A 13,380-nucleotide genomic window follows, 5' to 3' on the forward strand; every position below is an offset into this window, starting at 1 on the left:
TGTTGTTTGTGATCAATGATATACATTTTAATGTTTTTGCAGCCAACAGTGAAGCAGTAACAAGACAACAGTGAAAACATCCGCTCATCACATCTGATGTCAATCATCTCACGTGAGCTCGAAGAGAGAAACGGGGCTGCTGCAGAGAGATCGCAGCTTTACTGAGCATTTGTCCATCTTTCTCACCCCCACCCAGCATGGCAAATATGGCAGTCCTCTTGACTTATGAGTACACCCCAGAAACCCCACTGAGAGGGTATCGTCAAGCCAAAGCCTGGTTTATACATTCTGTCATTCAGCTGCTCAGCTGCTTCCTCAGAGTCATCGTTAAAGGAAAAATAGTTGAATAAAATTTCAGTTCATTCTTTTCTTATGTCTGAACAGAAAACATCTTTATAGAACTTTTAGGTGGTGCAGAGAAAGATTAACTGCAGAAATCTCACATCAATGGCTCTAAAACAGTAGATGGATAAAACACTGCTCTCTGACAGTGTGGGACAACGTGAGGTTAGTTTCTTCCATTTAAACTTCAGAACAAGGACGTACGCACTGACCACGTCTCTGCAAACAGTTCTAATCTTACTTGCTTAGAAAAGCCAACTGTATTTAACATTCATTTACGCATCTATCCCAGTCAAGCGTTGTTGTTTTTGTGTTGACAGGCAGGGAATGTGGGTGGAGTGGAGTGGGTGGGGTACACCTGTTGAAAACAAAGCACCAAGAGTGTAGCTGAGCGTCCTTTTAAGGGGTCTAATAAGGCTGGACCTCCTCAGCTGGAACCACTGGCATCACTGCTAGAGAGGGAGACGTTAGACAGCGCTGAAGCAACAGCAACAAGGCAAAGCTCGTTTTCTTCATTCATTGAAAAAAAAAATCTCTCACACACACACACACACACACACACACACACAGTTTGGTAGTCACTGAAGGCATCCCATTTCCCGTAATGGACATAATGATGCCCAAGTCAGTTTTCAAGTTGGACTATGGTCTCATTTCCCATCAGTAACATTTCACAGCAAACTCTCTCTCTCTCACTCTTCTCTTTCTAGTGACCACTGTCGTGTTTGCCTCAGTGTGACCTGTATGGTCAGTGGAGCAACAACTGGTTCCCAACCTGTGGGTTGAGACAAAAAAATCCTGTTTCTCTCTAGAAAATCTTGATGTTTTTACCTTTTCAGGCCTTAAAAATGCAAACTCAAATAAAACTACATGGAATCACATGCTCTCTGTGGGGGGCTGGAAAGCAAACACTGATTATTGCAGATGTGCATTAGAGAAAATATTAAGAATCGATTTGACAGTCTTGCTATTACATACTTTGTCCAGCAGAGTGCACAGATGCTGTAAAATGCCTGCTGCGGGTCTGCACACTAGATCAATAGATCTTGTTTGTCACATGCTTGTGTAAAAAGAATTTAACATTTAACATTATTACATCAGCTTTACAACGTGCTACAGTCCTAGGCGCCCCATGGTGGAAACCACTGCACTACAGCCAAATGTTTTGTTTTGTAATCGACTGTATGTAATGTACGAGTGACGTGATGTTGATCAGCAGCAGTGACCTGGCTTTACAGCTGTTTCACTGCATTACGATGTCAAGACATGTCATCAATTTTGGGGCTGGATTATTTCACATCTTGGTGCAGAGTGATGGTTCTTCACGTGCAGTAAAATAACTGATGACATTTTTGCGAGAGAATTAACAAAACAACAACAACAAAAAAAACGTTGCGTGAAAGGGATCATGTGACAGGGCAGAGAAGATAGGAGGCTAAGTGTACAGACAAACAGGCGGGCAATACATGCACACTCACACACATGCACAATTTTGGTCCCCATTGTAGTGCCCTTAAGGGTATAGCACTTAGAAGTATGGGTCAGTCTATATACAGATAACAGCAGGCTGGTGTAAGGCTGGTAATCAACAGTGGGGCACTTGGGCACCCAGGGTCCTATCTGTGTATACTGAGACTGTAACACACACACACACACACACAGACACACACCCTTTAAATGGAACACATAAAAGGAGGCCTACAAGCATCTGTACATGTAGCATCTCCCTCTTCTCTATCCATGTCCCCTGTTGTAAAGGACAAGTCACTGCCGACTTAGGAGAAGCAGAAACAAATGGCTACATTAACATACACGTATGCATATAAATTATTGGCATTTTTATTAATATGATGTGTCAGTATTAGGCTGAGATGGGGGTAGGGGGCCCATAAACTGTGTGTAACAGTTTACCCATTAGTTCAACACATTCCACTGTTTGTAATCTCTCTCCACCAATACGCTTCCAAAGAGGAGTTTAATAGAGTCCACTTCTGTTTACTTGCAAAGAAAATAACCAAGAAGCCATCAACTCAAACTTAAATGTACAATCTGCTGTGTTACTTTACTGTACAAGTGTCAAAAATATTCAACCTTTTCCGCCTCTTATCCAAGAGTGATGATGCTGATGAGCGTGTATTGAAACATGTTTCTCACAGATGCACATGGGGTCCAGACACTGTCAAGTAAGCAGCCCTGAAGGACTTGGTTCAATCCGTGTCGAGTCTCAGAGCTACACTGGTTAAAATACAAAAGCCACAACATCCTCTGATTCCAAATTGAAAAGAAAGAAGGCAAGTGAGACGAGAAGTCATCTGTCACCATCCTTACAGGATGTTTGTTTTTTGTTTGCTCCCCCTCAGTCGTGTGTTCTCTTGCAACAGTCTTCTTTGTGGGGTAAAGCTGCTTCAAGTCTGGAGTTGCATCTTGGTGTGTTTCTATGTGTGTGTGTGTGTGTGTGGTGGGGAGGGGTGGGCAATAAGGTTTCAAAACTGTGTTTTCTCTACATTTTTTTAATTCCACAACTAAGCGTGTGTGACTGTGTGTGCTGGCTGCTGCAGTTGACCAGAAAGTCAACTAACTCACCAGTGTTGTTTGAAATGTCTGTGTGTGTATGACTAATAAACTGTGTGCAACTGAAGCATCACATTTGGGTTTCATTCATGTCCTCACCAGGCTAAAGCCCATGTGTCCTTGGTTCCTCTCTTCCCTCGTATTAAAAAACAAAAAACAAATCAGCCCAGACAGGGGCGTGTTGGGCCGAGGCTCTGAGCCAATAGGAAAGCTTGGACAACCTCCTGGGTCTGCTGGGGAGTGGTGTTGACATCCTCCAGGGCATCCGCCACGGCAAACTGCCGGTCCCTCAGCCGGTTCCAGTTGGACAGCACGTTGTGGTATTCAAACACCTTCTCATAGTTCCCCACAGAGTTATAGAGTTTGATGAGGCCTCGGTAGTCGTACTCCAGTCCACTGTAACCCTCCCCAAACAGCTTCTTACCTGTAAGGACAAGGCAAATGGCAATTACAGCATCTGCATTTTTTTTCCCTGTTAATTAAAATATAATCAGTCCACTAATGTCTGAACACTCACCAGGGGCTAATTAACTGTGGACAGACATTAAGCTTTACAGGCTAGTGTCAACAAGAGAGAGAAACAACAATTATCTTACTCAGCTGCCAGCTTTGGCTCAGAACTGAATTCAGTTTTTGAGATCAAATGACAAAAACAGCAGTTTTCTGGAATCCATGAGAAAGAGGACCGATCACAGGTCTGTGTGACTCATAACCAACATGAACTAGGTGCTAGTTCTGGTTCAGAGTTGGTTCAAACTGCAGAACTTCTAAGAAACAGTTTGGGTTTCCATAGGCTTGACAGCCACACAAATGCTAAAATACAACTGGTCCAACTTATTTCTGCTGCTTGTTGTGATCACTATAGATTGCAATTACATTCAATAGGTTTTTATTCTTGTTAACACGTTCTTCCTCTCTGTACTTTTCTCTCTCTGTACTTTTCTGCAGGTATCCTCGGCCTGGAGCTGTGATCTCCAGAATCCAGTTCACCTGCCCAGTGTTTTTCTGCTTATTGTTGTTTTTTGTTGCCTGCTGTTCTTTTCTCTCCTCTTTCCACTCACCCCACTATGAGCCTGGTTCTGCTGGAGGTTTCTTCCTCTAAAGGGACTTTCCTCTTCACTGTTGCCTAAAGCTTGCTCAAGCAGGATTGTTGGGTTTTCTATATAATTCTTTATACAATTGTACTCTGTAAGGTCAAACCTTAAACACTGTAAAGTGCCTTGAGATGACATCTGTTGTGATTTGGCGCTGTACAAATAACATTTAATTGAATTGAAAATTGAACACTTAAAGTAGGAGGGTGTTAATATTATTCATCTTTATATTCATTATTTACAAATCCTTAATTGATCTTGGACTTTTGTTGGCCACGACAGTCCTGCTCCCAGCCTATGACACAAGTAATTCTCAATTCTAGACAAGAACATACTTGGTGTCAATCTGGAACCTCTTTTGTTACAGAGAACCAGTTCTTTGGCTATCTAAATTGAAATAACTGGTTTGAAAATGAAATACTGGCTCCAAACCAGCCCCAGAACTGGCTTGGAGTTAAGGGGGTGACAGTGAGACTGGAGGGCTAGCCAGTTAAATTATAACCCAGGCTTTCTGCTATCAAGAGAACTAACCGATACAAAACAGCATGGAAACCTACGCTGAATGGCTAACCTGCTCTGAAGTTGGTTCACTGTATATAATTGGATCCAAACCTAGATTGGATTGTGAGCACTCATTAGAAAACACTTTCTTATGTTCAGGATTCTGCCATGAACGACATTACTACATTTCCAATTATGTTTCTTTGTGACCATGCAACAACAAAGTGATTCATCTGTCCCTTTCACTTACCGATAGCGATGGAGCGCAGATAGAGCCTCTCTGCGTCTTCATACTGGTTCATGTCATAGTTGTAGAGGGAGGCCAGGTGCCCCACAGACAGAGCCACCTCGTAGTCCTCATGGCCAAGAAGCTGCTCCTTGATCTGGATGGCTTTGATGTGCATCTCCTCTGCCTCCTGGTTATAGAGTCACCCATTCAATTAGACATAAACACACAACATACAAAGTCAGAGATAGTGTATTGGTCACATCCAGGCAAAAACATAATACAAAGCAGAAAGCAGAAAATCAATCTGCTCCTTTCCAACTGTCAACACAATCATTCCTTTTCTACAACCACTGGATATATTTAACCACGGTAATATGATTTGAGGCTGGAAGAATGTCCGTGTTGTAACTGGGTAAAAGGACCGTGCTTGTGCTTTACTGTGATTCTGAGAAATCTGGCTCCAGCATTTCAGCACTTCTCAACAAATGATGTAGGGAGAAGAAGTAAATACTGGTAGGTCAAGGATTTTCGGGCTTGTTTCTTTCTTGTTTCTTTACCTATTTCTTGTCCCTCTGCACTGTACCAGTTTAATAAAGTCAAATTGCTGCAGCAGGAATTAACCACAACTCCACTCCCCTGACGGCTTCCACCTCCTGTCTCATACTAACTCATATACTCATAACTTGAGGGCTTTTCAAATGCAAACAGGGATTGTACAGTGAAATTGTATAGAATGTCATTATTTTCAGCTCAGTGCATCCTCCATTGACCATTTACAGTATATGCAAAGCATTTTTCACTCTCAGTGCAGCTGTTCTTTGCTTGGTCTGTAAAGAGTGATTAACAAGATCTTTCTCTCCTCCATCACAAACACATTCAGTTCCATTAGGATAAATTCAAAAACTTTTGAGTAACATAATGGCCAATGTTTGGCATTAGTAGATAAAAATCACTGTTTAAAGAGTGGTGACATGTTTCAGAGGTTATTTTATTTTGCACTTTGTTGTGCCTTGAAAACCACTAATTTAACAGATATAAACTAGTGTTGCAAACCATCCTTATAAATCGCCAACAAACACATACACACACACACACACACCTTAAACTTCCTCATGGACTGATAGAGTCGCCCCAGGTTTCCATAGTGTTTGGCTGTCTGGACGTTGAACTCTCCGAACGCCTTCTTGGCCAGCTGAAGTGAGGACAGGTGCAAATCATGAGCTTCCTGCAGAAGACGTTCTTCTGTCTCTTTATTGTGGCAATCAATGGCAATTTCCTCTAGGATCAAGGCTGTCAAATAAAGCAGAAGATTTAGGTCAAAATCGTCAGGTTTTTATTTTTTTTTTTTGTTCCCGGGTCAGCAATGATGACCTGTGCACACAGCTCACTGCAGGTAGGGAAACTAAGCTATTCCATTCCTTGTCCAGTTAGAAAAACTGAAGTTGATAATAACACAATAACCTCCTATGATGTCAAAAACTGAAATTTTAATTAAAACTAGTACTACTCATTCATTTACAGTACAGTGTGGCAGAGGGGAAGTCCTCTCTGTTAGGTAATAGACTCCAGCTGTGTCACTTGTGCGAATTTGTTTTTATCTCACCACCTTGGAGACACTGCATCCTGTTTGCTTGATGTATAGCTCCTAAATATATGCTAATCAGGCACAAGAATCATGGAACTTTCCTTGAAGACATCCCCTTTTCTGTGTCTTAAGAGCTGACTTAATTTCCCCACCGTGTCCTCCTCAATCCAGGCAGCAGCCTAACTCCAAGAAACATTTCTTACCTTTGACTCTTTTGGAAGAGGCCAGCAGCAGATGATCCTCAGGCAGAATGTGAGTTATGATGTCTATGGCACGTTCTGCATGGAATCTGATGGATAAACACAGCAGCTGACCCAAACATGACATGCCACTCAGACTTGGCAATAAACTGTATTCTACTCAGGATAAACACTTCCAAGAAAGTCAAGTGTTTCCCTTGAAAAAAAGTTGTTTTTAAGCTCATACATTTCAACAGTGAATCAGGGTAACAGAGATTGGCATATTACACAATTTTGAATAAGGCCCTTTGTACACAGAAATTTATATCACTAAAATATTAATAATAATAAACATACATAAACATCTTTCACTTGGCTCTTGGCCAACTTCACATCTATCACTGTCTAAAATGATCAATGCATTTTTTTTAATATATGAATTGGCACATACTCAAAACATACAGCACCAAAACATACCAGTAAAGTGAGTGGAACTGAACAGACCAGGCCATCATACTATGAGTCATAGTCTTGTGCTTCATCATGTCTAATGTACTTAACGTCTGGTCTAGGAATAGCGCTCAGTTTGTAAAATTCATTGTACTCACAGAGCATTGTCAAATTTCCCAGAGCTGTACTGATGCACGTATGAGGAGTAGGCCAGGTCTTCGTGGGCTGTGGCTACGTGGATGTTCTTCCCTCCAAACACAGACTGTCGGATGTCCAGTGCTGTCTGAGATTAAGAAACACAGGAAGATGGAACATCTAATTAAAAATGTGACAATTCCAAAAAGCATTCAGAATCCGCTTAGTGCACATTTTTTTGGGCTACAATGGATACAACTGATTATGAATGTACATCTAATACCCCATAATGACAAAGTGGAAGTGTTTAGAAATGTTTACAAATGTATCATGAATCAAAAATTGCAATTTCTTAATCATGGAAGCATTCAGGCTCCCCGGTGGCTTCAAATTTTTTGTGTTTAGTGAAGTACAGTGGCCCCAAGAATTGAGAGACAGAGTAAGTTGGAGTCACCAGGACTCTTTCTTGAGTTGGCTGTCTGGCCAAAAGTAGTAGTTTGACAAGAAGGACTTTGTTTAGGCAAGTGACCAGGAACCCAGCAGCCCCTCTCATACTACTTCAGAAGTCTTCAGCAGAGATGGAAAGACTTTATTATTAACAAAAGTCTCCACTTTCACTGTCATTATGCTCAACAGAGAGTGAACTGATTTCAGAAGATACTGTATGCAAGTCATTATGTATAGATATATACTACTTACCTGGTAAATAGCCACTGACTGGCATATGTTGTCTACATTTAATAAGTAAAACCCATAATCTAGTAGCGTGTCTGAGTACTTCGGATGCTTGAGTCCAAAATGTTCTCTGTAAGAACACAAAACAATCAGGATCCATGATAAACAAAGTAACAAGAATAATGCTGAGCGTTATGAGACACAGCAGGTTACCTTGCAAGAAAGACTGCATGTTTGATCAGCTGCTCTGCTTTTCTAAACTCTCTCTTCACCACACAAGCCTGCAGCAGAAAGAAACTCAATGTTCACTCCATCATGTCCCACTTAAAGGATTTCCTTACTACATATAACAAAGTGCTGATCTGCAATGGCATAGACATTCGGTACAAACACCATAATCTCAACGGTATGAATGATACCTTTGAGGCTTGCCGAAGAACATCAACTACTACTTTTACAGGCAGTCCTGTAGTAATTTCCTTCATAGCCTCTATACACCACCTGTAAGCCTGTGAGACAAAGAAAAAAACACACATAAAAACCACCATCATGATACTGTAAAGCTCACTTATTATCAAAATAAACACTATTATACATACCTCATCGTAGTGGCTTTTAGCAAAGAGCAAGGCACAAAGTTCGCCATACAGCGCTGCCTTGTTGGCCTGGTGGCCATGTTTGGCTAGTTTGTCCATGTAAGACTGAGCAAGCTTGAAGGTCTCCTCCCCCAGGTGGTATTTACAGTTGCCGTTACGGACATGAAGCAGCCTGCAAAAAATGACCTACAAACTTAAGTAACAATCTCTTGTGTGACTTTTGAGTTGTTACTTGTCATTTAAATGTACAGTACACTATGATATTTATTGATTTGGATTACTATGATCAACATTATAGTGACATTTAAAGGGTTGGAGCACTGACTCTATAGGGGACTGCTGCTAACATTTTGTGTAACTCGTACACTTTTCTTTCATTAATCTATTTTCTTCCTTACGTTATGATAGTATGATGCAGCTTGTTGTAGCATAGTAGTGGAATAGAATAATTATAATCTGCTGAGTGGCAAAAGGAAGCTGGTCATGTGCACTCTTTGATACAGTTTTAACATTTTGGAAGCAACTGCTATTGTAACTCATGACATTTTTGGTCAAAGCTAAATCAGTGATTTATAAAAACTTTAACTGTTGCTACAAGTGTACCAACTTGCATACTGTACGCTCATAAGTTCTTGGTCAATATAATCACTTACATTTTTTATGTGACTGACCTGACACAGCATTCCACAGCCCGGAAGCAGTGGAGGACTTCACTATGGAGGGTGCACAGCTGTAAGCATGACAGAAACACTTTCTCTGCATCTCCATACCAGCCCGCATCAGACAAGAATCCACCTACAACCAAGAGGTATCAGGTCACTCTAGCTGTATCCAGATTTTGAGCACACATGGTCCCACATCACTTGTAGTAACTGGTGGCCACTGGCCCCACTATGTAGGGGATCAACACATCTTAAATTGCTTAACAGGGATAGATAGGTTAAAGTAAAAGTAGAGAAAGTAACATCATATGTTTAATTTAGATATAGCAATAAAAGGTAGTACCCCTGGCCTTTAACTTTTCCTTCAAACAGTGGCTCTGAAAACAGAATAATAGGGACTAGCCTGGAATAACTTGTTTAGATAAGCCCAGTGCAAAGAAATATAAACAAAAAGTGGGTGTAGATAGGAAGCTGAGCAATTGATCATTGCCACACAGATAATGGACAGATAATGGATGTTACCTAACTGCATTACATGTCATAAGAGACTCTGTTTGACATGTAATGCAGTTAGGTAACATCACCGTCCATGTGGGCTCATCACAATTTAACATCAGTTACTATTTGATGTCAATGACAATATTATTCTTCTACTACACCACTTCATACATACCCAATAGTACACCCATTACAGTCATAAATGTAGTTCCATTTCTATTTAATTATCTAGCTCGGGCCTGGTGCTTTAAATTCCTGATCATTTTATATTATTTAAATCATTATAGACGTTTTCCTATCTTTGATTACTGACATGTTTTTTACGTCTCTGCTAATCTTATGACAAAACTCTGGGGGAGGAATGAACAACCTCCACTTATTCACTCATTGTTTCTCTGTATTCGTATCTCACATTCTAACAAGCTAGTGTGTGAGATACACATTCTAGTCTCTAACTGTGTGTCCCCTCCTCTCCCCTAACATTTACCCAACACAAAGCCAAACTGGATTGCTTTCTCTTTGACATGGGCATCGGACTCTGCGATGTAGGAGCAGCGGCGGCTGAAGGAGTTTGCCAGAACTGACGCGACTTTGACTCCATGGTCCATTAGAGCCTGGAAACAGTGGTGGAGGAGGTGTCTGCAGTGAGGAGAACAAAGAATGAGCACAACTAAGGTATTGATCATTGATTAGTACATCGTTTTATTTACATTTTGGCCTTTATAAAAAGACATCTGTCACAACATCTGTCTCAACTCTTGTCTGACAGAATATCTGGTCAATTAGTGAAATACAGCGCTGATAACGTTGCCATGCTACCTACAATGATAGACTTCATTCTGTGTGCCGTATGCAGTTGCTTTAAACCTGCCAATGCAAGTGCAGACAGCACACAAAAAGAACATCAATAATGTATCTTAACTTAATGGGTATGTGGACATTTACCAAGCTATTCATAATACTGCTAGTGAAATGTTCTCAGCAGTAGGATGGGGAGTACAAAGCAACTATACATATCAGTCACAGGAGTGAAGAAAGCCTGTGTATGTGTGCATATATCACTAGTACCAGGGTTTCTTGATTAGATGTATTGTGGTAAACACTGGTAAAGCTAAACAATATCCTCATACACTATTTAATTAATACAGTTTTCAGCACATATAGCATAAATTGCTTAGTAACAATTTTGACCAAATGATGAGTCGGTGTTGATGGTTTGACACAGTTTAGTTTTGTTACGTTTTTACCTTTTGTCTGAAGCCCGCAGTACTTTAGCAAACACCTCCAGCTCACAGAACTCTCCTCCAAGCTGGCAGAGCCGTCCTTGCTGGTAAAGCTGAGACACACAGAGACACTGGCAATAAGTTTATACTGGAGATAATAAATGATCTGGTTGACAATGTGCAGGTGGGGTAAAGAGAATTTCATCTGGAACTGCAGTTAGAGGCTTTATGTTCTGTTTTTCATTAGAGTTTCTATTGTGAGTGTGTCGTAAATGATGCGTTCCAAAATGCTGTCTGCTGTTTAGGGTGTCGCACAAAAAAATTTGCTGATGTCTTGTCTGTCATCAAAATGCGCTGACCTGGAAGTTGTTTTATTCAATAGCTCGCCATGGTCGTGTCTATGTGGAACTCTACCAGTCTCTCTTATCTGCCACATGCAAATATTGGGTTATGCCTCTTTTAATGTCACAGAACTATGAGATTCTGTGAAAGATTCCACAGCTAAATTGTTGACAAGTGACATGCTCTTACTTGTGTAGCACAGCTTTAAACTGACAAGAAAGTGTTTGTAATGTCCAGTGATACTTGTTCACATGCAACTAATATTAAATGATGGGAAAATATTAATAAGCCAAATTAGAATTTTAAAGATATTTGCTGTACATTGCACATTTGTGCAGTGGGTTCAAAAAGACAACAAGTAAAAGCTGAAATAAGCAGCATGTTACCAGCAGCAGCAGCTCCAGTGCTTTTGTGTGTGTCCATGTTGGAAATGTTTAGCTGCAGTTTATGTAGAGTGTGTATGTCAACCACACTTTGGAAATGCTCCATACACAATCACTGCGGTTAGCATGGCTAAACCACAAGAAAATAGATCTGAAGCCTGAAAATACACATTGAGCCACAGTTATGAATGGATAACTGAATTAACAAATGCCAACACATGGGCTGTGTAACTAGAAGGGCTGATTCCAGTAGGAGAACATCTGTTCTGTGTAGCTGAAACGCCTTGTGTATTGACAAGATGTATGAATGCAAAGTGTTCCAAACAGTGCCCATCCCATTCATTTCAGTGGAAGAGTGTTTGATTTGTGTGTGGCTCTGCCAAAATAATGTGGCATTATGGAGATAAGAGTTGGATGTGGTTCAACTTTTTCTACAACACAACACGACGCCAAAACACCACACGTTGTCCAATAATGTGCATGGAACCGTGCATTACTCGTTTCTTTGAAACATGAACATCATATATTGACTGTTTGCCTCATGATCATCAGAGACCGTCTTTCCTGAGTTGTAACATCCTGCCTGAGACTTACAAATCACTACAGTGTGCTTTGGCATCTAATCTAGCTTTTTAAGCACATGTGCCTCCAACTGGGCTTCTCCAGTCATATTTCATTGTGTCACTGGAACATAAAACAACACATATCCACCAACTCCTGCCACTAAGCCCTCTGTATCGCTTTAATGCAATGGGCTGTGTTAAAATGCAGTGTATCTGATCATAGTTTAACACTGCAGCCTAATCAGTACTATTTATATGTATTTTTAATATACTTTGAGGAGTTAGGAGATAGAATTTCCAGGACTAGATGTCAGCATGACGTCCAATGTTCAATCCAATGAAATGTCACTTGCTCATCACCAATACCATACCCTCTGCAAATCTGTCAAAGCACCAACATATAAATTAGGGTTAGGTTTTCTTAGGCAACATGCTACAAATGAAAACCACGTTATTTTGTGTCTGATGTAAATTTGGCTGCTGACTACTCAACGAAACTCATATGTTTTACAAGAATGTCTACTTCATGTAACGTGGGGGCAAAACAAACCTTTAACAACGAAAAACCCACAAAAACAGCACCGACACAATTCATTCACACGGTCACTGATGTGACTGGCAAACGTTCGCTAACGTTACAACATCAGTACCGTTTAAATTTGTAATATACAGATACCTACATATACTAGCTAGTTAGCTGTTTTCAAGAAAGGATGTGAAACTGTTATCTAGACCCCCAGTGAGCTGTTATTGGTCTTCAACCATTTAATATGCGACGTTGACGATATTGAACGTTAGGTTCGCTGGCGTTCACAGATAACATTAGCAGTAATGTTAACGTTAGCAGCAACGTTAGCAGCTGACTCCATAAACCCATACAGTATGGTGGCTGTCAGATACACCTGAATCACTTGACTGGGAAAGGCTTACCTTATAATAGACATCGAACTGTATATTTTCGGGGAGAGAGCGTATGTCCCTTCTTGATCGACTGTAGTTGTCCACCACAGCGGAGATAGCGGTGTTGTACAGTGTTTCTGGGATCCATTCGAGCTCCACCGCAGCCATGTTGTTTTCCCTCTCCAAAAAAAAACCCCAGCAGCTACAGCCCTCCCCAGCCCTGCCTACATTCGCTACCTTATTGCGCCGCGTCCGCGAGTCCTCATATAAACACTCGGTTTGTAGAACGGCTCCAAATATTCGTACTGTCGCTCTTTTACCGCTACAATCCTAAAACCTCGGTTTGCTGTCCATCTCTCTCCTTCCCCTCCGATTATTCGTCGACCCCGCAGCAGTTCCGTGCCCCCGTCCCGGCGCAGACATTCACTGACGGTGACGCAGTGACGTCATAG

The 13,380-nt window shown here is 41.0% G+C and overlaps 1 protein-coding gene across 1 annotated transcript; it reads right to left on the bottom strand.

Moving 5' to 3' along the window:
- appbp2 (amyloid beta precursor protein (cytoplasmic tail) binding protein 2) lies at nt 1–13,349 on the bottom strand. The gene is made up of 13 exons (XM_026372858.2): nt 12,959–13,349; nt 10,765–10,853; nt 10,005–10,156; nt 9,029–9,152; nt 8,361–8,529; nt 8,181–8,270; nt 7,975–8,042; nt 7,786–7,891; nt 7,110–7,234; nt 6,526–6,611; nt 5,837–6,027; nt 4,759–4,924; nt 1–3,337 (listed from the first exon to the last, which is right to left on the bottom strand). The coding sequence occupies exons 1-13, from the start codon at nt 13,094–13,096 to the stop codon at nt 3,075–3,077; spliced, it is 1,767 nt and encodes a 588-aa protein (XP_026228643.1). The 5' UTR covers nt 13,097–13,349; the 3' UTR covers nt 1–3,074.
- Between the last annotated feature and the right edge of the window lie 31 nt (nt 13,350–13,380).

Source organism: Anabas testudineus, chromosome 13 (genome assembly GCF_900324465.2).
Source record: "Anabas testudineus chromosome 13, fAnaTes1.2, whole genome shotgun sequence".
Lineage (NCBI taxonomy): Eukaryota > Metazoa > Chordata > Actinopteri > Anabantiformes > Anabantidae > Anabas > Anabas testudineus.

What these genes read in the sequence shown, in the direction of transcription:
- appbp2 (XM_026372858.2), bottom strand. Translation starts at nt 13,096, where the DNA reads ATGGCTGCGGTGGAGCTCGAATGGATCCCAGAAACACTGTACAACACC. An exon ending in CCAGTTTGGCTTTGTGTTGG is followed by an intron (nt 9,153 to 10,004) that starts GTAAATGTTAGG and finishes TCTTGGTTGTAG; the next exon opens with GTGGATTCTTGTCTGATGCG. An exon ending in GGGAAATTTGACAATGCTCT is followed by an intron (nt 6,612 to 7,109) that starts GTGAGTACAATG and finishes TTTATCCATCAG; the next exon opens with ATTCCATGCAGAACGTGCCA.